The sequence below is a fragment of the Strongylocentrotus purpuratus genome, unplaced genomic scaffold (genome assembly GCF_000002235.5).
Source record: "Strongylocentrotus purpuratus isolate Spur 01 unplaced genomic scaffold, Spur_5.0 spur5_contig_834, whole genome shotgun sequence".
NCBI lineage: Eukaryota > Metazoa > Echinodermata > Echinoidea > Camarodonta > Strongylocentrotidae > Strongylocentrotus > Strongylocentrotus purpuratus.
In genome coordinates, this window is record NW_022145540.1 from 267,690 (window position 1) to 294,693 (window position 27,004).

A 27,004-nucleotide genomic window follows, 5' to 3' on the forward strand; every position below is an offset into this window, starting at 1 on the left:
TTTAACAAATGGGGAATGGGGCGTCTGCAATAAACTTTTGCATCAGTAAAATGAAAGGGAAAAACAAAAATAGTAACCAAATTAACTGCAATAAACACCAATGCAATTAAATGCAGCTTATCTACATGATTTTGTGCTTTTCGCCAGTAAATCTTAAATACTTCTTAAATCCAAGAAAACATAACTTTGAAATAATAACAGGCAAATCAATTGTATAAATATGACACTAGATTATGTGGTAATACTGTCATAACTCAATTTAGAGGTATTTTGGATTGGAATATGTGTGATAGTCACATTTTCTTTTTATCTAAGAGTATTTATGATGCATTCAACCTTGCTTTATTAAAGTTACACTTTAAAAAAATAACCCTATATCTGAAACAATATCAAACCCCTCCTCTTTATGACTCATTAATACAGCATGAAGAAGAGTTATTGTTATTCCATTATCCAACAGAATATACCGGTACGTGTATAAGTAGATGCATTGCACAAACAGCATTTCGAGGGTTCAGTGACACAAAGACGTAACTCCATATTTTGCCAAAATGAGTATTTGATATCAAAATGTTCAGAAAAATGTGGGCTTTCCAGGAAACACAAAGACTTAACTCCACCCAACACCCCATTGAAGTCAATGGCTGGTGAAACATAGACTTAACTCCTTAAGGCCGAAGTGCTCAGTGACACATAAACCACTATTTCTCAAAATGGCCAATATGGAGTTACGTCTTTGTGTCAATGACCCCTTGATTAATACAATCATTGAATAGCCTTGATTGGGATACAAGGGTATATCTCATGAGCTGAAAAGCGATGTGAAAGCGCGTGCGGTATACCCTCGTGTCTCACGAAAGAAAAGCCATTCAATATTATAATCATTAATTGTATGAAAACTTGTATCGCGATTAACACCATTATATCTTTATGTTCTGTATAAACTTGCACATTAAAAAGACGTAGAAAAAAAAGCCTTGTTTGTCTTTACTTAAGTATTTTCCAAGGGCTCGCACACACATCAATTATCTTAGCCTTTGCATATTTACCTTTTTAACACGTTCTCGAACCCCAAACTATGAGATATTGTAAATTTACAGCACAGCCATCCACGTTCGTTTGCTCAAAGCACAAGATCTGCTGAATATTTTGGTTAACAAAGTGATGTATCTATACAGTTGTTTCATTCTAAATTCATAAAATAAATTACCAACTCATGCACCATTTCTGGAAGACCAAAGATAAACAAATATATAATACTGTATTTGCTGTTCATGTCAAGTTACATAAATCAAGAATATAAACAAAATGAAGAAAGAAAAAAAAGGGGGGGTGTAAGTTTGTACCTTTGGGGCTTTTCTGAGATTGTAAAAAAAATATAAAAAAACAACAACATTGAAACATGTTTAAACATGTTTCGATGTGTTTCAGGACAAGAAAAAAATGCTACATTTGAAATCTAACCGATTAAAGAACAGTAATAGGAATATTTTTTTAGTAAGATGAGGAACACTAATAAATCAAAGAAGAGGCATCTTTACTGAGAGAGAGAGAGAGAGAGAGGGTGAGAGGAGATGGTGAGAGGAGAGGGGAGAGAGAGAGAGGGGGGAGAGGGAGAGGGAGAGAGAGAGAGGGAGGGAGAGAGAGAGAGAGAGAGAGAGAGAGGGGGGAGAGAGAGGAGAGAGAGAGAGAGAGAGAGAGAGGGAGGGAGAGAGAGAGAGAGAGAGAGAGAGAGAGAGAGGGGGGGGGGGGGGGGGGGGGAAAGAGAGGGAGAGAGAGAAGAAAGGGAAGGGAAATTATTCAATTTTTGGGGTATAAGTAAACAATTTTAGCTTTCCTTTTTATCATGTTTCATAAATGCAAAATAGTTTATAACGGAACAAACATGCATTTTGTTGTGCTATGAAGCAAAATCCACTGAAAAAAATTTGTGGACAACAACATAAAAGGAAGAAAAGAGAAAAAGACAATTAGACCGTGGGCCGAGCGCGATTTTAGGGCTTAGTTTTCTTTTTTTGGACTGACTTTGTGGTACATAGTTTTTGGTAGCCAGAAATTAGGATAAAAATACACAAAATCCAAATCAGCTTATCCCCGTGACTGAATCCTTGCCGTTCGTATAAAACATAAGTTTAATTGACAAGTTATTTAAGAGAGATTTGCGTGAACGAGACCGCCAACTCTCCGTTCGTACACGTGTATAAACTTACCGTGCGACGAGAGTGAAACAGCACATTCTCCGTCTCCATCGTACGATGAAATTATGTAATCCATTCGAATATTTCCCAAAGCTAATCACATTTGCCGATGTAAATAATATGATTTTGCAAATATGAACTCGAAAAACTATTGAAAACCTCGTCAGGGTGAAAATATTTCGAAAATGGGCGGTCATAGCTACCATGAAACAGACGAGAAATAGCGCGTTGCCAATTTGATATTATTGTAAGGATCGTGTGCAATTCTCTTGAATGTACGTACTCTGTGTAGAGATCAGCTGGCTCCGTACCGACAAGACTCGAGTAATTTTTGTGTAATTAAAACTTTTGATGAACAAATTTCTTGTATTAGCAATGCAATGGTAGTTTAAGAATAGGCCTACAGAATTAGAGTCCCTAAATATTCATTGTAACTATAAAAAAGATATATGTCTTTTTTATAATCCTGTAGTACTTTTTACATGTTTTCAAATGTTTGATTTTTTTTGTTGATTTTGTTGATTTTTTTTGTTGATTTTTTTTTTTTTTTTTTGGGGGGGGGGGGGAGTACTCGCTTAATAATAGGGTATACGGGGATGTGGGTGATTTTTCTTCCTGGAGGAAGAAATGTGACAATGTTTATTCAAATTACACTGCATTCACTGGCTTAAAAATTGATAACAACATGCTGAGGTATATATGTGAAGTGTACAGAATGATGATGTATAATGTTATGTCGTCTGGATTTTGAAATCATGTGATGTTATTTTAGTTACAGAATGTTTTCATACATGTTTATTTTACAGAAATTTTATTTGTCAGGACTTATACATTTTTGACTAAACAAATGGTGACAAGGTTTTATATCCTTTCCCCCCTCTTCCTGTCAGATCTGTATACCAGAAGCTGATACTTACAAGGAACACTCAATAATATTGTTTAATAAGTAAAATACACAGATTTTAGAGCATATTTTCTGTTAGTTTTGTTATGTTTTGATGAACTGAATGCCCATCTACGTGTATGTGCGAAGAACCATTTACTGGATGAGAATCTGAAATGAAAGATAAATGTCGGTATGTGAAGGCTTCCACTTTACCAAAAATAAATGAATATAAAAGATTATATATAATAAAAGGTTTATGGGGATCCGAGACGGGAATCATGTGCCGCCGGAATGCATGATTTTTTCACAAAAAATCCTTTGACAAGGGTTAGGGTTTTGTAGGCCTAATTCAGATCGGATATTTTAGCTAATTTTTTCGCTGGAGTATACAAAAAAACCTTTTAAATAATGGCCCCTTTCTGCCTAAATGACCATTAAATATAGGTACGGGTCAGTTGTCGGCCTTATACATTTTGTCAGGACTTATACATTTTTGACTAAACAAATGGTGACAAGGTGTCAGTTGTTAGCGACACACCCCAGTCGGAACCAAATGCGAGTCCCCCCCCCCCCCCACATGGCATAATTTGTTAACCAAAAATAAAATATTTTATAAAGGAAGAAACCAACGAATTTATTAAAGATGAACATGAATAAATGATTGAAGAAATAAATTGTCACATGTCACCATAAAACGTTTTAGTTCTACTCATTTTGTTTTTCTTTTTACTTTCCTGAAATGGAATATGGAATATGAATAAACATTGTCACATTTCTTCCTCCAGGAAGAAAAATCACCCACATCCCCGTATACCCTATTATTAAGTGGGTACTCCCCCCCCCCCCCCCCGAAAAAAAAAATTAACAACAAAAAATCAAACATTTGAAAACATGTAAAAAGTACTACAGGACTGGAAATAAAAAAAGACATATATCTTTTGTTATAGTTACAATGAATATTTAGGGACTCTAATTCTGTAGGCCTATTCTTAAACTACCATTGCATTGCTAATACAAGAAATGTTTTCATCAAAAGTTTTAATTACACAAAAATTACTCGAGTCTTGTCGGTACGGAGCCAGCTGATCTCTACACAGAGTACGTACATTCAAGAGAATTGCACACGATCCTTACAATAATATCAAATTGGCAACGCGCTATTTCTCGTCTGTTTCATGGTAGCTATGACCGCCCATTTTCGAAATATTTTCACCCTGACGAGGTTTTCAATAGTTTTTCGAGTTCATATTTGCAAAATCATATTATTTACATCGGCAAATGTGATTAGCTTTGGGAAATATTCGAATGGATTACATAATTTCATCGTACGATGGAGACGGAGAATGTGCTGTTTCACTCTCGTCGCACGGTAAGTTTATACACGTGTACGAACGGAGAGTTAGCGGTCTCGTTCACGCAAATTTCTCTTAAATAACTTGTCAATTAAACTTATGTTTTATACGAACGGCAAGGATTCAGTCGCGGGGATAAGCTGATTTGGGATTTGTGTATTTTTATCTTTTTATTAACATTATTTAAATCTTGTACCGGAATCTACGCAACGGACTGGAAGGAAAATCGCGCTCGGCCCACGGTCTAAATTGGTGCAAGATTGATCAAGAATGTGAATTTGTTGAAAATTAATGCCATGTTTGTTTAAAAGTTTTGGCAAAATCTTATTTTCAACTGAAAGTGATAAACAATATACATGTAGTACATTTAACTTTTCCAATGCCACAAGCATAATATATATAACCATCCTGTAACTGCATGGTGTACAGGACTAATCATATTGCACTCAAATAATTATTTTCATAGAAATAACTTCATCCATGAGAAGGATAATTATTATTACATTTAATAATAATTATCATTCAAATGATCATATCCGTGTGTGACAACTGCCGTTGGAAATGTATTCTTCTATCAAAAATTGCTTATGAAAAATAGAGAATATGCAGTACTATCTAAACGTGAGTATATTACAAATAAATATAGATTACATGGATTACACACCCCAAATTAGATACACAAATATTTAGCCAAATGTTTTTAAACCATCTGCAGAAAACCTTCACAACTCAGAAGACAAGTAATATTAACCCTTTCAAAACAGTGGATGCACATGATTACTCCTTTCACAATGGCCCTCTTTCCCCCCACAATATGGAGGATTCACATTCCACAGTGCCATCTAGCGACACCAGTGTTCAGTCGATTTTACGTGATGTATTATGGGAAAAAGTCTACCAAAATATCTACTGTGGCATTGTTATTATACCCTAGGAGATGAGGGTATTTAATGAGAAGTTTTTTTTTTTTTTTTGGGGGGGGGGGGGGGGGGGGGAGGTTTGATAGGTTATCTGGGGTAAAAATTTGCACTGATTCCAAAAATGTCAGTCTCAAAGACCCTACTCACATAGTTTTTGTCATTTTGGCCACCTTTAGGCTAAACTAACCATTAAGGTCACTTTTGGTCAGGGGTAATTTTTCTAATGCTGTGCTGCACTAGTAGTTGAAAGATGTTGACCCGGGAGCTGAAAAACTGACCCGAATGTGGCTTGCCGGTGGCGGAGCTTTTAATTGTGAATTCACCCTATTCTCTTTGCTATACTGACCCTTATCTGATAGTATAGTATTAATGACTGCTTTGAGAGGAATAATTGTTTTTATACGCTCAAGGGAAGGTTAGAATTGTGCTATTGCGCGAGGCGATATACATTAAAATGGATTGAAAACGGCTTCGCGTGCTGGATGCTTCGCGGCAGCTCCATTAAACGGGCCCTTCTTTTACTTTTGCAATACATATTGGCACGAACTTAGATCAACATTTATCGGCAGATGTTGTTATTGGAAGTTTATTTTCGTCTTCATGTCAACAATGCAAGATAAAATTGTCGGTAAGATCGATCGAGATTCAATTGTATTGAAATTATCGACCAATTCTTCGCACACGTACGGTATCCTCGATCGCTCAGACCATTTTTTAACATGTAAACCTATGGGTGTTTCACCAAGACTGAACTATTTTCCCGGTAACCATGGTTACTGGGATTTTAGAACTATTTTTTAAAACTATTACATGGGTTTGGAATTTTACCGGGAATTTTACAGGAATAGTTAAAGTTTATGAATGCAATTTCGACCAATCAGATGGCTGGATTTCTTAAGTTAGGTATATAATTACTTTTATTCTTATTCATTGATGAAATATTTTCCATTGATCACATATCTTTCACCATTCTCAGTTTTAATTTGAATTACCAGTATGTATTTGCAAACAGAATTGCACTTTCTAAAGTTGTCCAATATTTGTCAATAGATTTTCATTTCTTACAAAGCAGTTTCAGAAACTTTAACTGTAAAATTTCACACATGATTTCTGAAGGATATATTTCAAACACTCGCCAAGTTTCATGGAGTTTATGCAAGTCTGCAAAAGGGACTTTCTGCTTTTAAGAGCAGATGACAAGTTTATGGGATTATCAAACAAAGGATGTAACCGTGGTAAGTATATCTCAAGGGATGAGAGGAATGCCGATATTAAAATCTTAGGAAATCTATATATTTCATATATTGGTGATAACTACATATTTATTCCAATAATAATTTTTTTTTGTATCTTGGTTATCAATCATTGCATGTCTTTTTAAAAATTAATAGTTTTGATCTTACATACTACATAATATTTAATTGTTAATATTATTATGCATGAATATGACTATTAAATGCCTGATAAGAAAAACAAAAAACAAAAAAACAAACAAACAAAATCCATATTAAAGGTCAAGTTTGGAAAGGAGAAACACTGATTTCCAGGAGTATAATGATACTTTCCTCCACATGTCATCATGCAATGGTCATCCTACAGTGGTCATTTCTGGATTGGTCTTGCAGGGCTGGAGGCTGGCCGGTCAGCAGATGCTCGTTGGGACAGCCTGGTACACTTAGGGCAATCTCCTGACCACTTGTAGAAGCAGTCCCTGTCAAAAGATAGACATCAAAAGGTTGTTGGATATGTTTCATTTCCTTCCCACTGTGTTCTCAATCCATCTTATTGTACTATCACTAACCCTAACTGACCAGAGAGGTGTTTCACAAAGATCCTAAGTTGAACTTATCTCTAAGTTGGACTTAACAATTATGGAAAGCCATTAGCATCCTTGAAAATATTTTGTAAAAGTTATTTTAAAAGGCATAAAATGTTGATTCAAAATATTTTCTATGTTCAAGGATATTTCATGTTTTTGATGTGGAGATGTGGAATTTATGAAAAGTCTGAAATAGTTATTATTTGCTTTTGAATATATTTTATTTTAAGGCTATAAATGGCTTTCCATAATATTCAAGTCCAACTTCGAGTTAAGTTTGACTTAGGATCTTTGTGAAACACCCCCCTGATGAAGTGGGGGTATAATGAGAACAATGACATCATCTGCCTGTGTGGAGAGGAGCAGACCATGCAACATCTCCTAAGCCTGCCCACATCTACCAGACCCTTGTACCCAAGAAGATCTGGAAACACTGACCCCCTGCACGATACAATGCATGCAACACTGGATTGGGACAATCTAATCAAGAGTGAACGATGTGACGTAGTGACTCGAAGGGAAGAAGATCACTAACCCTAATTGATACTTGCCACCACCTCTATTTCACACTGGTTTTACGGCATAATATATGTTCCAACGACAATACGGTGTATCAATTCATACAACAGTAACCAATTTCATCTTCAACCCTTGACCCAACCCTTTATACCTAGCCCTAACCCTATATAATTGATGAAAATAAAGCCTCAAGTATTAAAGTCAAATCACCTTCACATTATATCGAAGTCCAAACTTTTTACATCTTCCATTTATTCCACAGATCGCAGTGGCAAGTGGAAGAATGTACAAATTCAAAGATCACTAACTTATACTGATCTAGATCCAATAACAATCCATGGTTCATACAATTTATAAGACGATATTCAAAAGCATACAACTGGAAAAATTATGAAAGTAGTTGTAAAGGTTATGTGATGTAAAATAATAAACATTTAGCTTGGTATTTGATATATTCAGAGCCATTTGAAAGAACATTTGCTATGATGCTTCTGAAGCAATGGGACCTAGTATAGCCTTCCAACTAGATTTCTACTTATATGTATCCAATATCAAAATCAATAATTTTCTCTATAATATTCATGCTGTACTAAGGTACAGGAGAGCTGTCAGATTTTGGGGTGAATTACACTTTGATCTACAACCATAAGGTCTAATAATCATTTGATGATTATTATTATTATTTATGATTAAATGATAGGCAAAATTGGCTTTAGACAAACTGAGAATTAAACCAACTGGAAATTAGAATGAGTAATAGACCAAATGGGTAGTAGACTTATTGGAGGTTAGACCAAATGGAAATCAGACCAAATGGCTATATAATAGTAATAATAATAATAATAATCTTTTAAAGTCCACTCCAAATTTTATTAAGTTAAACCGAAAATGGAAATTCTTTTTGCCCAATTGATCATTAGCATGGCAGCCACTGAGCAGCGCCAGATCGACGTTGCTCTATCCATTATTGTTGAATGCCAAACAAGGTAGCAGCAACTCCTGCCTTTTAACGACTTTTGGTTTGACACGGCCGGGGTTCGAATCCACGACCTCCCGGTTGTGAGGCGGACGCTCTACTGACTGAGCCAACACACCATATTAGATGGTCATTAGACCAAATGATATTTAACCCTTACTGTACTGGGCTATTTTGAGCACCCTCTGACTGGGGGGGGGGGGGCCCCTATGATCTCGGCCGTCGAATGTCCTATGAACACGAAAATTTGCATATTTGTAGATATTTACGTAAGGAACAAGATGGTATAATTAGTTTTTTCCTAATATGCAAATTTTTGTCGTTATAGCCTAATTAATTATGCAAAATGCTAATTTTATGCATTTTACAGAAAACTCTACATATTTGTCCGTTGACTTGTGAACAATCTTGAAAATGTATTGAATAAATGATTCCTTCATCTCAAATTCATGAGGTTTCATTATTTTTATGATATAAAAAATGCATAGGTTAATTTGCATAAATTATGAATACGCAAATTACGCATTCATGAATATCAAATCTGGAACTATATTTAGGGAACTAGAATCATTACAAAAATTGTCAGGCTCAACTTTTTGAATGTTGAAACTCATTATTCATATGAAACTTCTTTTCTAACACAAAATAGTTATTTGATGTAATTAATAATGATAATTTATGCGATTTTCAATTATTTGTTTTCTTATGTATTTTATTGTTTTTTATTTCTTATTATATCTATTGTCTTATTTCTAATGTATTCTTTTGTTCTGGAATACATCAAGTTACGCTGAGAAACATATAAAAGCAATTTGATATCAATTCATATCTTCACATTTCTGCTTGTACATGAATATATGCAATTATAGCACTTTTTTGATGACATGCACATACTAATTGTTATGTAACACCTTACAGGTATATCCAATTTTGACGAAAGTGGTATCAAAATGTGCGCAAGACTTGAGGGAAAAAAAGTCATGAAACGACAATTCAAAATTCCAAGCGGTAGCGGCGCGATCTCCAAAAATGTCGAGGGGGGAGGGGGGGGGGCCTCCCAGGCCCCCCCCCCCCCCCCAGTACAGTAAGGGTTGATAGAGATGACATGATTATTAGATCATGTCGGTAGTAGATGGGCTGGTAGATAGATAGACCAAACGTCAAAAAAAGACAGATCCATTCTCACCTGTGAAACACGGCTGAGCAGGTAGCACACAATGTAGCTATCATGTCAAACGGGAACAGAATCTCATTGGAATGGCATATCTCACATATAAAACCCTTGCCTTGACATATCTGAAGGATAAAAATAAAAAAATAAATATGTTATTTAAAGCAGATTTTCAAGCCAAAATGATGTACCTGTATTCAGTAGTACGACATTCAAAGTGAGTACCTTTTTTTTTTTACTCTTTCGCCGTAAAGGCCGCACCCCGACTTTTTGATATTTTCTCTTCCAAAAATACTGCGGCGTTTACGCCAGCAAATACGGTACTACATTCGGCATAGCCTGATAGTCGCATGGCATTTGAATGAGAAGAAATAAATGTGAAATTAAGTGACTATTTTTCACACAATATACAATGATACAGTTTATCTGAGCATTTCGAACATTTCAAACTGCCAAACTGATTAGATCAAGATCCACACATATCCAATGTCAATTTTTGTAATCACAGTTCCTAATTGATCCTCTATGTTTACAAGGCCTTGCCTCTTACATTCTCCTAGTGTATTCCATGCACATACATAATTTTTATTAATACATTAACATTTTTCAATTTCTGATCAAAAATTTTGCAAAATTGTAATGGTTTTGCTTTTAATGGTCATTTAAACGCTGTTTAGCCGTTTTAACTCGGCCCTAGACGATAGATCACAAATAATCCCCAGCAATGTCAAATTCCCATGAGAGAGAGCTCGCAAAGTACCTGGCAATCGATTCGTATGTGTACTGCATAGTCTCCATGTAGAGTAGCTAGCTCTGTGAGAAGATTGCCTTCTTCTGTATCGATCAGATCTTGAAGAGAGTATGAGTCACTGTTCTCTACAAAGTGCGGTCTGACCTGGAGCTGAAGAACAAAAAAAGAGAGTGAATTATACCGACCCAGTTCAAAGGTAAGATGTCGATTACTAGGGGGTGTTTCACAAAGATTAAGATTGGCTTTAAGTTGGACTTAAATATGGCAGGCCGTTCATGCCACTGTTTGCTCTCACCATTTACTGGCATTGGTCTCTCAAGGGACGTACCGAATAATACCAACCAAGGTCATAATTGAAAGACCAATGATGAGAGCAACCAGTGGCATGAATGGCCTGTCATATTTAAGTCCAACTTAAAGTCGATCTTAGTCTTTGTGAAACACTCCCCCGGTCATGCAATTTCACTTTCCAGAGGTTATCAAGAATGATGATGTAGTGAACATTAACAATTTTTTTTTTTTAAAGGAGGTAATGGACTTATCAGGATAAAAAAAATGTTGAATAGATCGTTCTGAAAATTGCAAAACAACACAAAGCACTGACGACAGATATGGCTATATTAGAATGCATCAAACTTTGATCCAAACTAGTTGTATTTGAAATACAATTACGTGTCACTTGCAATCCTTCTCATGTGACTGACATAGTAACTTTGAAATTCTTGGACATGTAAATACAAAGAATGAGAAAGGTCATATCGAGGGGCCAGTGACACACAGACGTAACTCCATTTTGAGAAAAAGTGGGTTATGTGTCACTGAGCACTTGGGCCTCAAGGAGTTAAGTCTATGTTTCACTAGCCATTGACTTGGGTGAATTTAAGTCTTTGTGTTTCCTGGAAAGCCCACATTTTTCTGAACATTTTGCTATCAAATACTCATTTTGGCAAAATATGGAGTTACCCCTCAATATTTGTCACCTTTACACAGACTTAGTTTTTCTACAACATAATGGACATAATATGTTAGTGTATTACACAGAGGGAAACTTGAAACACTCACTTGTTTGAGTAGTTTTTGCTCCATGGCTCTTCGGCAGGATAGGAAGTATACCTTCATGGTCAGGATCTCCCCTCTCAGTTTCTGTACATATCAAAACATTGAATTAATTAAAGAATGGTGGTATATTTTTCAAACAACTCTCTGCAATTGCATGTAATAAACATATATAATTATGAATATATCTAATAATCAATTTTATCCATATCTGCATATGTCACTTTCTTACATACAAATGTATCTAATAAATATATCTAATAATATCTAAATGATCAATATTCATCCATATCTGCATGTGTCACTTTCTTTGACCAGTAAAATGCAAGATATGCACTGACCATTCAGACCTGTATCAATTGCATGCAAGGAGCAACCGCTGCATATTTGGGGAGCTCATTAGTTTCTATTGAGTTGTAAGCTAGTTTTTATAACTTTCCTCTCATTATCAACAAAAAAGAAAAAAAGAAAAGGGTTACTGCTGAAAGTTTTAATCAAATCAATTCATTTCAAAGTCACTTCCACTATTAAAAACATAAAATAAAACATAGAAAAATAGACTTAGCGCAGTAAGAGCAGAACAGGTATTTTAAGCATTAAAATATTGATAAAAAGTAAGTTACAAGAATCATCAATGATTCCATTCACAAGCCTCAACACTTAATATTTAGAAGAATACGAAAATGATATTAAATATAAATTCAGAAGTACTGAATGTATCACAAAGCAAAACAGATCTAAAGCAAACACTTGTTACCATGGATAACATGGTGTCTTATAAACCAATCATGGCATGGCACAAGTACAGTCAAACCTCCTTTTATGACCACCTGTATAGAAAGGCCATCTGCCTACAAAGACTACATTTTTTGTTTATCTTGAAAGTGGTTTCCCGTTGAAACCTATACCAAAGGAACCTGTACATAAAGACCACTTTTCCTGACTCCCTTGGGCAGTCTTTATATGCAGGTTTCACTAGGCCTGTCCTCATCAGCTCGAGATTTCAAAATAGCCCGCTATTTCTGATTTGGGAAATAATCCCGAAGTTACAAATCGCGTCTTCATCAGCTCGAGACTTGACCTCGAAACTTGAAACTCAAGCTCGAGAAATTAGCTCGGGATATTTTGCTGAGCGTTCGCGCAAAGTGCGAGTCTTCGGGCTGGTAGGCGCACTGGACAAATAGTAGGATATTTTGCAAATTAGCCCAAGATATCTTGGGATGAATATCTCGACCAAATATCCCGCTAATTGCAACTTCGGGCTGATGAAGACGCAAATTAACTGGATAATTTGCGATCGGGATATTTCAAATGGCGGGATATGGGGCAATCTCGAGCTGATGAGGACAGGCCTACTGTAATTATTAGAGCTTACCTTGATCTGACTGAGCTCCTCTACATAGTTGAAGAGCAAAGGGTTCAGGTCCTGGATTCTGAGAACTGCCTTACTGCACATTAGTTTGAGGAGCTGTTTAGACTGGCGACACACCTAGAAGAATAAGGATTAACATCAATGTAAACAGACGAGCTACTAATGAAAAAATAAGAGAATAAAAGCATTGAAACCAATGATTTTCAAGGCTTTTCTTTTTCATCATATTTTTCCGGATGAAATATAAAGAGTCTGAATGTACGATTCAAAATGAGGGATCCTTTATGCTGTTTTAAGTAGGAATAAGTTAACGCATCAGGCGAGTAAACCTACATTAATCTTCTCCTTGCTCTGGCACAATTTGCTACGGCTTTATTTAGTCAGAGATATAAAGCAAGGATTTGGGCTATGATTGAGTTTTAGATGAGACGAAGGGTCTGAGATTGGTATGAACATGTACAATGTTGCTTATTGAATTAAAATTAAGAATTTGACTGAGGATAGAAACTGAACATGGAGCAAATGTCGCATGAGCATGTGCCACATAATAGAAACATAATAACTATCACCATCATCATCATCATCACCATCACTATAACAAATCCATTCTCAGTAACTACTGACTTACCCTTCTTGGTTCAAAGTCCCAGTTATGAATGACCCTTGCAGGTATTACTTCCTGGTCATTCCAATGGCACATGCTGCAGTAGTACAGGCCGCTGTAATCACACAGTCTAGGTTCCGTCGGTACTCCATCTGAAAAGAATGGAAAACATCATAATTATGAAATGTGAGTAAATAATATTGTTGTCAAGGTTTCATCGTGCAGTGATACAGACTGATGTAATCACACACTTGGCCAGCTGGAGACCCCCCCCCCCCCCTCCCACCGCAAAAAACAACACCCAACAACAACAACCCTTTGATTACTCATGTACGTGTGTGATATGATACATAAATCCTGAGCACACTACTTTTAAAGCCCCTCTGCACTACTTTGGCCAGGAGGGATTAGACCTCCCTGCAAGGTCACTGGTAGATGGTTATCTCATCAAATCAGCTCTCAATTAACATTAAAAAAAGGGCATCATGGGGGATCAATAGGTACCACTTAGGAATTGTTGGCTGTATAGAGGGCGCAAGTAGCTATAAGTAGTACAGTGTGGCTTTAACTCGTAATACTTTTTGGTGGTTTACCACATCAGAAGCTCGAAAGGAAACACAAAAAAGAAGGAAAAAGATGCAAAGTTTTCTTTCACAGGAAAGATGAGAATGGAAACTTACTGAAAGCAAGTGGGGCTCTACATTCTGCACATCTGTACTTCTGAGCAGAGAGACCTTTCTCTGGACAAATATTGAGATCAAAGCAAGGCCTTGAAATCTGGGATGAGGAAAATAAGGAAGACAATTTAAAGTCAGTGTTCAATGTTTAGCATCTCCTACAAAAATAGCATCTCTTTCACATTTTTTATGCAGGTCCGAGGTATTTAAAAATTTTCTTACGTTTCCCATACATTACTAAGAATTGAAAAGGATTTAGGTAAAACGTATTTACTCAAATATTTGGTCTAATCAAAGCTTTCACGGGATTATACACTTGTACAATCAGTTCAATGAAATCTTTGATGCAGTTGATAATATATGGGACAAAATACCTTGGGCTTGTCTGTTTGCTTCTGCCATATTCTAATATATTTATCAATATGCACTGGTAAATACCATACTTGGATGTTATGGAAACTTTTAACCCCCAGCATATGAATACAATAACAACTTAATCACCAATGTTGATTTAGTTCAGCTTATATAAGGTTGGTCTTTTATTGTCATCTGCAGCAACAATACCCCGCAGCAAAACTTATTAAAAGTTTGTGCTAAAAAATTGTTGGGATAAAATCTAAATACTGCCATAACATCAAAGTTCTATCAAAAGCTGCTTGTTCATACACTTAGCTGACAAGACAAGAAAAAATAAATGCACATACTTTAACAGACTGATTCAAATCTACCAAGGTATACATGCGGGGCATTGTGGCGCGCCTGTAATCCAGCTAACAATGGAAGTTACAAACTGATTCAGTCGAGGACGCAGGTTCGAAACTAAGTCACGTCTTTCATATGGTGACGTTAAAGTACGGTCCACAGACGTAAATAATCGTATCTGATTTATACACATCTGTAACAACCCAATTACACACACACACTTTTATACTCCTAGAGTCCACTGTGACACCATCTAATCATATTTCAGATTGCAGGAACTTGTATAGAATTACATTTGAGTTATTTCCTTGAAATACTTATTCTGCCAACAAACTCCCACACATTTCAATGATCAAAGAAGGAAAGATAAGTTAGGGCGACGTGGCATTAGATGTGGACATACCTTTGCACTCACACACTTTCGTTTCACTAGGTTAAGGCACTTGCCATGGCATCCAAAGTTGCATTCTGAAAGAGAAAGAGAAAGAGCATTCATCCAATGTGTACATGCATGGTTATGAAATCTAGTTGCAACAAGGAAAATCAGTTTAAAGGGGAAGTCTACCCTAATATTATCTTGAATGCAATAAAAGCAGGAAAATGATAGGACAAAATTAGTGAAAGAGTGAGCAATAACCGATTGAAAAAAAGGAAAGTTATGAATTTTGATGTTTTCATCAGTGAAATACAAATGTGCAACACAGTGAGGTATCTTGCTAGCTTCTCTCCAATTTGCTCTGTACAGAAAACTTCTTTAAATTCCATTTTCTTTGTAATTGAATTTATGTTTGATTGATCACACCTTCAGAAATTCAAAACTTTCTTATCTTTAATCAGTTTTGCTCAAACTTTCACTGACCTGTTTCTCCCATTTTTCTGCTTCTAGTAAAACAAAGTAAATATTAGGGTGGACTTCCATTCTAAACACATATTGGCAAGTTGTATGGTCTCCATGTATCAAATCAATATGTTTACAATTTTTTTAAATGCACACCAATGCTTTTACAATACTTAATAGTTAAAATACAAATGACTGCAGAAAAGCAGTCTTGATGACTTCAAACTATAAAAATTACATAAACCTGATGACCTTTCAACTTTCAACAAAAAAAGGACAGCAACTCTGGCCTGTAGGTAACATTCAGAAGATCTGCTGATAGGTCAAGACTTACCACTACACTTGAACCACGTCTGAAGGAGAGTCCAGATGACCGAGAGACACACCTCGCAGTGGTCATTGCGACTATTTCCTTTCATCCGATAAAAACGATGACCAAGAACAACCTTGACCTCCTCCTTCTCCTCTTCTTCATCCCCTTCCTGGTTTAAAATGATGAAGAAGTCAAGCATTGTAAGATAAACTACTTCATTGGTCATAGAAGCACGTTTTAATGGTAAAGTGAAACTTCTTCAATATTTGATCTGATTGTCCAATGGAAATTTACTTTCACTCACATTCTACATATAAATTACCCCCCCCCCCCAAAAAAAACAAAAAAACAAAAAACAAACAGATGTCGTGACACTAGAAACATTCAATATTTTTTCTTTGAATTTGATGTTAACAAAAGTGAAAGTGTGACATAATCTTCAGATATACAGGAAAAATTATGATGAAGAATTTACTTTAAATTACACAAATTCGTAAAGAATTAAAACTTTTTTAGAAAAAAAAGCCATCATCATTAAAAAAAGGGGTGGGGGAACAAATAAAATTTGTCATTGCAATATCATGGTTGCAAATTTAGCAGGATAGAACTTGCTGGTCACAATTACAGTACAACTATTGCTTGCTGGCCACAATAAGGACTGCATAGCGATTGCTTGTGAGAAATGAAAGTGAGAAGACACTTACTTGGAGCTGGAGTAGTTTAAGTCTGAGTTGTACGAGTTTGGCGACCATCTTGCGCCTGTTCTCCGAGTTTTCTAGAGATGTCTTGACTTCTTCTTTACAGTTCCCGATAGCCATCTCTAGCTCCTCAATGCGAGAGAAACCAAAAATACCCTGCACAAAAAGAAACAAAGAAACAAACAAGACCATCAAAAAAAAAATTCTCTATTATTTTTCCTGCCATCTTTCCTTTGCATGCTTTGATATTTGCTCTGGAAACAATTTTTTGTTTGGGGGGGGGGGGCGGGGGGGAGGGGGGTCAGTGAAACAAAGACGTAACTCCATTTTGAGAAAAATGGTTCATGTGTCACTGAGCACTTGGGCCTTAAGGAGTTAAGTCTTTGTTTCACTAGCCATTGACTTCAATGGGGTGTTGGGTGGAGTTTTAAAATCAAATACTCATTTATGGAGTTACGTCTTTGCGTCACTGAACCCTCGATATTAGAGCATGAAAGTTGTAAAGATTGATCAATAAATGGTGATTCATTATCAATTTTAAAAGCCCACAACATATACATCATGTATAACCAGTCGACGGAGAGCAATTGTATTTCTTTTATTTTTATACCTTCCTTTTTTCATAAAAAAAACGCCTTTTACAGTGATATTTCTTTAGACATTATGGCCTAAATTCACAAAGGAGGTTTAAATGTAACCCATGGATGATTTAAAACCTCATTTACATTTATAACCCATGTATAAAACTAGCCCAAAATAAGTGCGATACAGTCAGAGGTCATATATTAGACGCACACTACTTTTAAACCATGGGTTATGTAAATACTAAATAAGTGTTTAAATTTAAACCATGGGTTGAATTTAAACCTCCTTTGTGAATTCGAATTCTGTCATGAATTGGCTTCAGATTTTTATTCAAACATATGATGCCAAAAATTTATCACGTCTGGCAACTAAATTCATTGGCAGCAGCCCACATTTACTCAATTGAGCGTTCACCCCAAAAGAGGACAATGGACAAGACTGGATGTTGTTTTCAAAATCTGTAAGTTGACTGTTTGTTCCTGTTTTGTGTCATATTCATTTTACACGTGATAATGAATATGTACAGATCATTCAATAATGTATGGAGTTAGACAACAAGTTTCATTGATCATTCTCCTGTTGTGAGGCTTATCACAATCTACATGATCATATAGGTCTTATATTCATTGTTTGTTGAATTACCATAATGTGAGTTTGCTTTTCCATTAGAAGTCATTAACAAAGACTACAGTTCATACGCCTTTCATAGTTTCACACACACACATACATTTATAGTGAACTGTGTGTCCAGCTATTAATATAATGCTTTTCATGTACAAAGTGTGTGTAGAGTACTAGCAGTATAATTCTGGTCTTGATGAGTTACTGAAAGTAATTAAACATGTACCAATAATTACAGGATAGAAAGCAAAATTTTCTTAATGTGGATATATAGAACTATTTGTTTTCTTTCCTTTCCACTTGAACCTTCTCTGTTTCTCTTAAAAAAACATCTTGAAACTCACGGATTACTTTCTCATAAACAACACGGGTTTACTACGAAAAGATCATGTGTCGCACAAGTGTTGAATAATACACATGAATGGTTTTCAGCTCTTGACTCCACCCCCACCCTAATCATTGATGCAATATTTTTAGATTTTAGTAAGGCGGTTGACCGAATGCCTCATTGATTTGCTTCTCACTAAACTTTCAACCAATTTTAATATCCACATGTGTGGAATATTTGAAATGGGTAAAATCATGGGTAAAATGTGTTCAGTACCTTGGTTCAAACTCAAAATGGCAGGTCAACCAATTTTGTTTTTCTCTTTGAAATTCAGATACCTTCTGCCAAATGACTTTTTGGTACCCTTTCTTCAAATTGATTTTAATCACTCATGCACGAAATATGCATCATATGAGTTGCATCAAATTGAAGAGGAGGATCTAAGCTTTACAAATATGTGTCATTTATTAATTATAATTGTGATTAAAATAGGATAAAACATCTATAATTCTCTGTTTTGTTTTTCTGGAACGCACTGTATAAATGAGGCATGCGCATGAGTTCATTATACGATCTATCCGCACTCGAGTTGAGGCTGTGTGTATCTATCTATCAACGAGGGCGGATAGATGGTATAATGAACAAATGATAACATGCATCATTTGTTTTATACATCGAAACTCCTAGATCCTTGTTATTTGATGTAAAAATAATTCATTCAAGATTGTTTCTTACAGTATGGCTTAAAAAATAAATCTCAAGTTTAAGAAGGCTCAATTTAGTGCGCACACATAGAAGCGCACTTACCTCTATACCCATTTACGAAGAAAATTTAATTGTCAGTTATACAAATAATAAGATACCCCTCCCAAAAAGAAATGCAGGCTATCTTTCATCAAAAGGATTATCAATGTACTGTATATATCTCTGTATGCTTGACAAATGTAAGTAAAATTTGGATTTGTATCTATAAAGAAATATATCACTGTCAGTACTATTTATGTGATATCCATTAAATCCTACGTGATGCATAATCTGAGCTCTGAGATTTCCTCATAGATTAGAGTGTGATTAATGCATGGTTATCAGCATGTGACGTCACTCAATATAAATGAAAGTGGGCAATATATGACTAAGTGTGTGTTCCAATCCAATCCAATCCACTCCACTCCACGGAGTATTACGTTTAGTGCCTTATACTTGCAGTTGCAAAGTGTTTCACGATCTGCTCCACAATGCAGTATAAGGACCGCTTATAGTATGAAGAAATTAAAGCCCATCTGTACTAGTTTGGCCAGGGGGGATTAGACCTCCCTGCAAGGTCACAGACAAGTGGTTATCTCATCAACTCTGCTCTCAATTAACATAAGAATAAGAGGATCACAGGGGACCAACAGGCACCGATTAGGCATTGTTTGCTATATAGAGGGCACAAGTAGCTATACGTAGTGCAGTAGGGCTTTAAAGGATAATCTCTACGTGCTTCAACTAGTCTACGTAACATTACAAGTCATTCTACTGTTTCCTTAGAGTATGTTTAAAAGAACCTGCAATGTCTCTTTATAGTTACGTAATATTTGAAACTCATATTTTGCATACAGTGTAGCGTCATGGAACCCTCACATCGGGAGCAAAACTGGTGATTGATCCGGAATAATCGGAAGTCCTCGAATCAATGGCAAGTTTAAAGTCTCCTATCTCTCATGTACACAGCTGCGATTGATATCAATCACAAATAACTTGTGATTAATATCAACTCTTTATTTAAGACGGGGCCCTGGGGATGAAATTGCATTTCACAAGAAACTGGCATAACATGATGCTGAGTTGTATACCATGCTGTAGATACATATAGGTTGTTTGAAATAGCAACAACAAAAAAGCAGGGATTTCTTTGGTTTTAATCCTTAAATATGTATAGCCATTACTCTGCTTTTATACTTTTTCTACCGAACGTAAAACCAAACCATATCTGGCCGTTTAATTCTATGAAAATTAAAAAAATTATTTTCAATCGTTAACCAAACTCAAGATTTCCTCAAACTACTTGTATTTCAAGTCCATATACTTGTTGTACCACTATTATAATGACAAGGAACAAGTGAAAATAAAAAATACCTCTGGTTGAGAAAAGTGATTTTCTGTGAGTCCCACTCCAAGATCTTCATTGGTGATTTCAGCCAGATCCTGGTCTTCTGAAGGCAAGCTGATATCCAAGTCTGACTCAAAGGAGTAGGAATGGCCGTGCTTCTCATCAAAGCTATGATTTCTTGAACCTAAGGGGTAAAGGAAAGGAAATTATTAATAAAGATTATGATTATTTTCTAATATTGTGAATTTTTATTCTGTTCTTTACTCTTAATATTCCAGGATGCAGACTGTGGGGGTGACATGCTTTCGAGTAATAGCAATTTAAATTGCTTTTGTCACCCCTGACCAGCAGATTGTATCCTTTTCTCTATCTCCTCTCCACTTTCATAATGTTTTCTGATTGGTCAAATAAATAATAATAATAATAATAATGATATGAAATTATGAATATGTGGTATATACTTGTGTCATAAGAGCTAGCCAGATTTTTTTTCAAATCCGAATAAGCAGTCAGAAAATTGGAATTTTCAACAGTTTTCCACTTAATATAATACACAGCAGTGAGGGCATTATTTCATTTCATTTCATTTCATTTCATTTCATTTCTTTATTGTGTCCATATAGGATAATTGTTTATATGCACATGAACAATCTTGCTTCAACATATGAACATAGGAACAACATATAATTGTAAGAATTACCCACCCAAGGTACCTTTAGAACAGTCTAACACGCCTGAGGCGATAGCCTAGGGTGTTTGGACTGTTTTGAAGGTACTGAGTGTGGGTAATTTCACTAATGTCCAAACAAAATGATGTGTATTACTTGTTATAGGATTATTTTTGATTTGTTTTATAAAATGATGTTTTATAACATTTTACTAATGACTGGTCATTATCAAAATTACGTATTAGGCAAAATAAATGCCTGTTAACGTGTACGCTATCAACCAATCATTTGATTAGGATCCACGTCATCATCTTATAAAACAATAAAACAAAATATTCTCATTTAAGAAAGAGAGAGAGAGAGAGAGAGAGAGAGAGAAAGAGAGATAAAACTAATGCTTCTTACCAACATTATGGTGATCATTGTGAATGTGTTTATCTTCATCATCACAAGGCACATCTGAAAATGGATTGTGAGATTCTTCATAGCTCCCTTTTCTCCTGGGAACCACTTCGAAACCATCCACTTCAGGAAAGGGAGATTCAGGCAGCAGATTTTCTTCCATTGTCTTCTTTTTGGAAGTACCACTTTGTAAATCAGTCGTATTTCCCCGCTGCGACCGAAATGGCAAGTTTGAATCACTATCCCCTTGAGTTAGAATTCTATCTGTGTTCCTTTGGGAATGTGATACCCGTGGCTGGATCGAGTTGCCTGATCTTTTATGATTCACATTCCCGTTTGCAATAACATCTCTATGAACACCGGCCTCTTTAGTCCTTTCCCTGTAGCCCTTCTCCATCGTGTCCATTGTGCCTACTGTTCGGGCGCCATTATCTTCCTTGCTGCTGCGTAAGGGGGGTTTCTGGGAGTCGGGTGACGTCCTGGAATGGGGCGTGTCCTCCTCGTCCTCTGAGTCCGTCCATTGTTCCGTACCGACGGAACCACCGGAGAACTTGATGACTGCTGCGGAGCTGATGAAGGTGTTCACCTTGGGCTCCTTGTTGGAGGTTGCTGTGCTCATCTTAAGCGACCCAAGGCTGGCCCACCAAGTTTGATCAACATAACCACTTAGTCAGGAAGCAACATGTATCTGCTGAAACAAAGGAGAACTATTGATAAATTTTACCATGCATATGTTTTACATGTAATTTTACTTAGTCACTGATGTATACTTTGTAAAAAAAACTGCAATTCGGCTCTCGGGCCGCAAATGTTTTTTAATGAAGTAAACCATTTAAAATTAATCAATAAAAAAATAAAAAATAATACTGTCAAACATGCTTTAGTGACTGCCTGTATAGAAGAACTACCTGCCTACTAAGACCACAATTTATAATTTTCCCTAGCTTGCATAGCGTTTCCCATTGTACATGTACTAGGGGAACCTTTACTGAAAGACCACCTGCATATAAAGACCACTTTTCTTGTTTCCCTTGAGCTGTCTTTACATACAGGTTTCAGTGTAAAAGGTAATCTCTGAGGGTAAAGAAGGCCAGAGAAGCCTCCTGTTAGGTGATCACTTCTAAATTGTATTCTGTTGGGAGTACTCAAGTCTCTTTCAGATATGAAGCGCTAAACCGCCGCAAAGAAAAAAAACACCTGGTGTTTTTTAAACGTGTAAATAAATGGCATCTGCAATTCTGCATGCAACAAACGTCCTGTGCATATTCACTTAGCTCTGTGTAATAAGATACATGTACTATTATAGAAATGTGATGCATATTAAATTTTACAGCATCATAAAAAAACAGCCGCAGTTTTGCTGAGTCATATCTGAACGAGGTCTATTAGTACAGTCAGATCTCCCACTACAACAGAAAATATTTCAACAGTTTCAGTTTCAGAAAACTTTAACTAATGGCATAAACTTAAAAAATTCAAAGAAATCTAAGCGGTGGAAAGTGTTGAAAAGATAACTTAAATCAGTGATAATCGTTGTCCATTATCCAGATGGACCAAAATATAGCAGACTATACAGTACATACAGATCCGCCAGCTCACATTCAGTTGGACACATTTTGTTGATCATCTTATCTTGGGCATTTACCCAACAAAGTAATAACTTGTTTCCAACTTACATCAAACTATGTTTAATATCAATCAATGACTCAGTGTTTTATAAAAACAAACTATTATAAAAATAAGATGAGTTGAAAAAAGAGGAGGATAGATGAGCACAGAGGAGAGGGGGATCATTTCAAACTTTGAAATCTAAATTTGTTTTGCTCTCAGCTACTATGTGACTTACGGTAATAGAAATAATTTACTCAGGAAGTTGTTACATACAGTATGTGAAGTTCTTATACTGCAAAATGCCAAATCTTTTTATTTGGAGGGGGAGGGGGTAATTTTCTAACATGGGTATGCATTTGCTTATTATTCTTTGTTTTTCTATGTTTCTATCCTTCAATCATCTTCTCTTTCCGTCATTTTTTCCTTTCTTCTTATTTTATTTCTCTCTTTCCTTGTTATCCATTACAATTAACCGTTTTCCTATTTCAGCTTTTCTTTCATCTTGTCCCTATGTATTTATATATCCTTCTATCATCCCCCGATTCTTCTCCATATCTCTTTCCTTACATTTTTTTCTGTTTCACATTTCTATCAGCTACTCTTTACCTAATGTCATTCTTTGTTTCATCCTTCTTTTACCTCTTTCTTTCCTTTCCTCCTTATATTTTCACTTACATCTCTTCTATTATTCCCTATATATTTGCTTAGGCTATGTTATTCTTTGTTTGTCTTCTTTTTATTTCTTTCCCAGAGATTTCCTCTCATACTCCTTAGTCCTTACATCACCTTTTTTCTGCGCTTCTCTTTGTATTTCTTTACTTTCATCTTCTCTCTCTAGTTTTCTTATTTGTTTTTCTATATTAAAAAAAAATCATTCTAACTTGTTCATTTCTTCACCTATCATTTACTATGTATTTCATTGTTTTTTCTTCTTCCTTTTTCATCTTCTATTTTTATCTTCCCTAATTCTTTGATTCCTTAAAGGTATTACAAAGTTTGGGAAATTTTGAAAAATGGGTGGATAGTGATTCTATACAATTTTGATATATTTTGATGCCCCTGTGGATGTATTAAAAGCACTAGAATCTTTAGCCCCTAAAACACTTCTGCTTTCGAGAAAAATTGAATATAAAGATTTACCGGTGCTCCCAGTAAATTTTGATAAATTTCAAATAGCTCCTACGGCCGTACAATGGTAGCTGTGACCATGATAATCTCAGAATATGTAGTTGTGGTATATAATTTCCGAACGGGTATAGCTAATCGGTCCATTTTAGTCAAGAAACATTGTTTTATAGCTTAATTAACATCTTGACCTTGAGAGGGAGCTATACAACATAAAGTGTTTATTATTTACAATTTCATAACTTTAGAGTCGATTTCGACCGCGACATCGATCAGTGAATATTGTAAGATCGCATAAGCTTCCAATATTCACGACCCCATACCAAAACTTTGTATTGCCTTTAAAAAAAAAGTTTTTATTCAATCATCTTTCTTTCTACATATAATCTACCCTCACTCTTTTTTGGCTTTCTCCTTTCATCTTCTCTTTGTAACTGTCAACATTATGTTTTGTATCCTTCTCTCTCCATATTTGTCTTCTATAATCTTCTCTTTTTATTTCTTCTTATTCTTTATTGGGTTATATCCTTTCATCTTTTCATTTGTTTCTAACTTTCCATATTTCTTTAAAACTGTCCTTTATTATTTCTTATATAATTTTTAAAAAAAAGTTTTTCTTTATTTTTCTCCTTCTTTCCTCTTATTTTACTAGACCTAGAATCTATATTATCATAGACTAGATCTAGACTAGTAGTATTATCCCTTGCATTTTCCTATTTATTCTTCTTAGATCTAACCCAAGTCTCATCTCTATATTCGAAGGTGTAATTTGTTTGCATTGCTATCTGGTCCAATAAAATAGCAATCATGGCGGAAAAAATGTGACCTAACCCGCTGTTTGAATAGTTTTAAAAATCATGCTCTGGTCTGCACAAAGAAGAATTACACACAAAACTCGCGCATGCGCAATGCGCTCTTCTGTTCGCTCAAGCCCACCTTTTTTTTTTTTATTCATAATAGTGCTAGCGTCACGATGCTCGTAGTTGATTGGGTGTTTACTCATTTCATTTGCATTTGCGGACAAGAATGGGGCGATGTAAGGTCAATATGGCAAGATGGGGCTATGCCCAAGAAGGAGATACTCTCTGCGACTGCGGAGAGACTCAGACGATGGACCACCTCTTGCAGTGTGGCGGAACGGGTTGCACAAATGAAGACCTGTCCCTTGTTAATGAAACGGCCATTGCAGCAATCGAGCGATGGAAGAACTTAATTTAATTTAATTTACTTCTAATTAAGGAACTTTACATAACTATTTTGATCTAAGGAGACACGAATGAACGATTTGCATATTTTCCCACAATGTTAAACCTATGAGTGCGATGAATTCTGCCTGCGACTTCTCGATTACGTTGATATCAAACTCGTTATATTTCCATTCCGACGTCGATTTTTGAACAATTTTTTTCGCCATCGGTGTCATCAATATTTCTAGGTACCTTCAGCAAAATCGTATGGTGGTTCTTTGTTTCGGTAAGTCATATTTTTTTATGATTTCGTCGGAAGTTTTTGTGAAGGATATGTATGTGTAGGTTGAAGTGTGTGTAAAGCTACGTGCACATTGTATGTGAGCGACACGAGTGTGTAGAGAGCGACATCGTTGAAACCATATACACTGAATGTGTCTTTGGTCGCCAGTTTTTGCTTGGTGTTCGAGTTTAGTGCAGGGCCCAGCTCCCGCAACACGGCCGCTACAATACATGGTATATTACACCGCGCACAGTGTAGCTAATGGCCCATGCCTTGCAACTAGCAGACAAGCGAGGGTCGCGCGATCAGCCAATCAGCGGCACATATTTCCGTTCACTGAGTTGGATAGGGAATTCTTCAACGTGGTCTAGAGCTCCAAGAGTCCAACGCCTTCGGCATGGGCGTCGGACTTGGAGCTCCCGGTCCTGGAGCTGGAGTTAGGGGTTCGTTTGCCATGGACAGTGCATATCCATGGGCCAATCCCACTACCCAAGACACATGTCAACGTCCATCCATTTGCCTAGGGCCCTTGGGGAATCGACATGCGGATCCACATACATTTATTATGATTTATGATAGAGCATGCCTTTCGGCACTGCGCAAAGCTCAAAGGCCAAACAAGTGACTCGAAGTCGAAGCCGACACACGCACAGCGCACACACACTGACATGACACAGCGACGACAGTCATCGCGACATCGACAATTCCGTCGTTTTATAACATGCTAAAGCAAAAACAAGTATGAAGTGTATGGATAATAAGCATACTCTTGTTAACAATAAGATCGAACAGATTTACTTATCAAACAAATAACCTTTAGTGAAAACAGATCTCAGAAATAAAATAGTCAGGACTCACCGGCTAACACGAATGTTATCATAATTAGTACGCTCCTTCAAATCTTGGCTAAAATTATGCGACAACTTCAGTCATATTAGATAGGCTACCTTATCAGCTCGGCCCCTCACAATCATGGCCTCCTCACTGCTTCAAACCATAGTCTATGTTCAAACTCTCTCGACCCACTGGTTAACATAAATGAAATTTGAAGTGAAGGTCATTTTTATCATTATTTAATAATAACCTATTTTAGGTGATGGTAGGCCCTACAAAATTAACTAATTTTGCCAAATGAATCTTTATTTATCATACTATAAAGCCCAATTTTATATAAGGCCGGAAAAAAAAAATCATTTGGTTGTCCTCCATTGCTTTTCTGGAGTAGGGGCGGGTGGGTGGTGCGGATTTTT

The 27,004-nt window shown here is 36.1% G+C and overlaps 1 protein-coding gene across 3 annotated transcripts; it reads right to left on the minus strand.

Annotated features, from left to right (window-relative positions):
* Positions 1 to 6,268: 6,268 nt before the first annotated feature.
* LOC576039 (differentially expressed in FDCP 8 homolog) lies at positions 6,269 to 27,004 on the minus strand. Of its 3 annotated transcripts, none has more exons than XM_030984810.1 (13): positions 26,613 to 27,004; positions 21,552 to 22,236; positions 20,505 to 20,662; positions 16,859 to 17,008; positions 16,176 to 16,323; positions 15,407 to 15,471; positions 14,305 to 14,401; positions 13,649 to 13,776; positions 13,024 to 13,137; positions 11,655 to 11,735; positions 10,602 to 10,742; positions 9,857 to 9,966; positions 6,269 to 7,067 (listed from the first exon to the last, which is right to left on the minus strand). In XM_030984810.1, exons 2-13 carry the CDS (start codon positions 22,165 to 22,167, stop codon positions 6,959 to 6,961), a joined length of 1,917 nt encoding a protein of 638 aa, XP_030840670.1. In that variant the 5' UTR covers positions 22,168 to 22,236; positions 26,613 to 27,004; the 3' UTR covers positions 6,269 to 6,958. The 3 variants fall into 3 exon arrangements, with proteins under 3 accessions (XP_030840670.1, XP_030840679.1, XP_030840664.1); XM_030984819.1 differs by having other exon boundaries at positions 21,552 to 22,239; XM_030984804.1 differs by lacking the exon at positions 26,613 to 27,004 and having other exon boundaries at positions 21,552 to 22,328.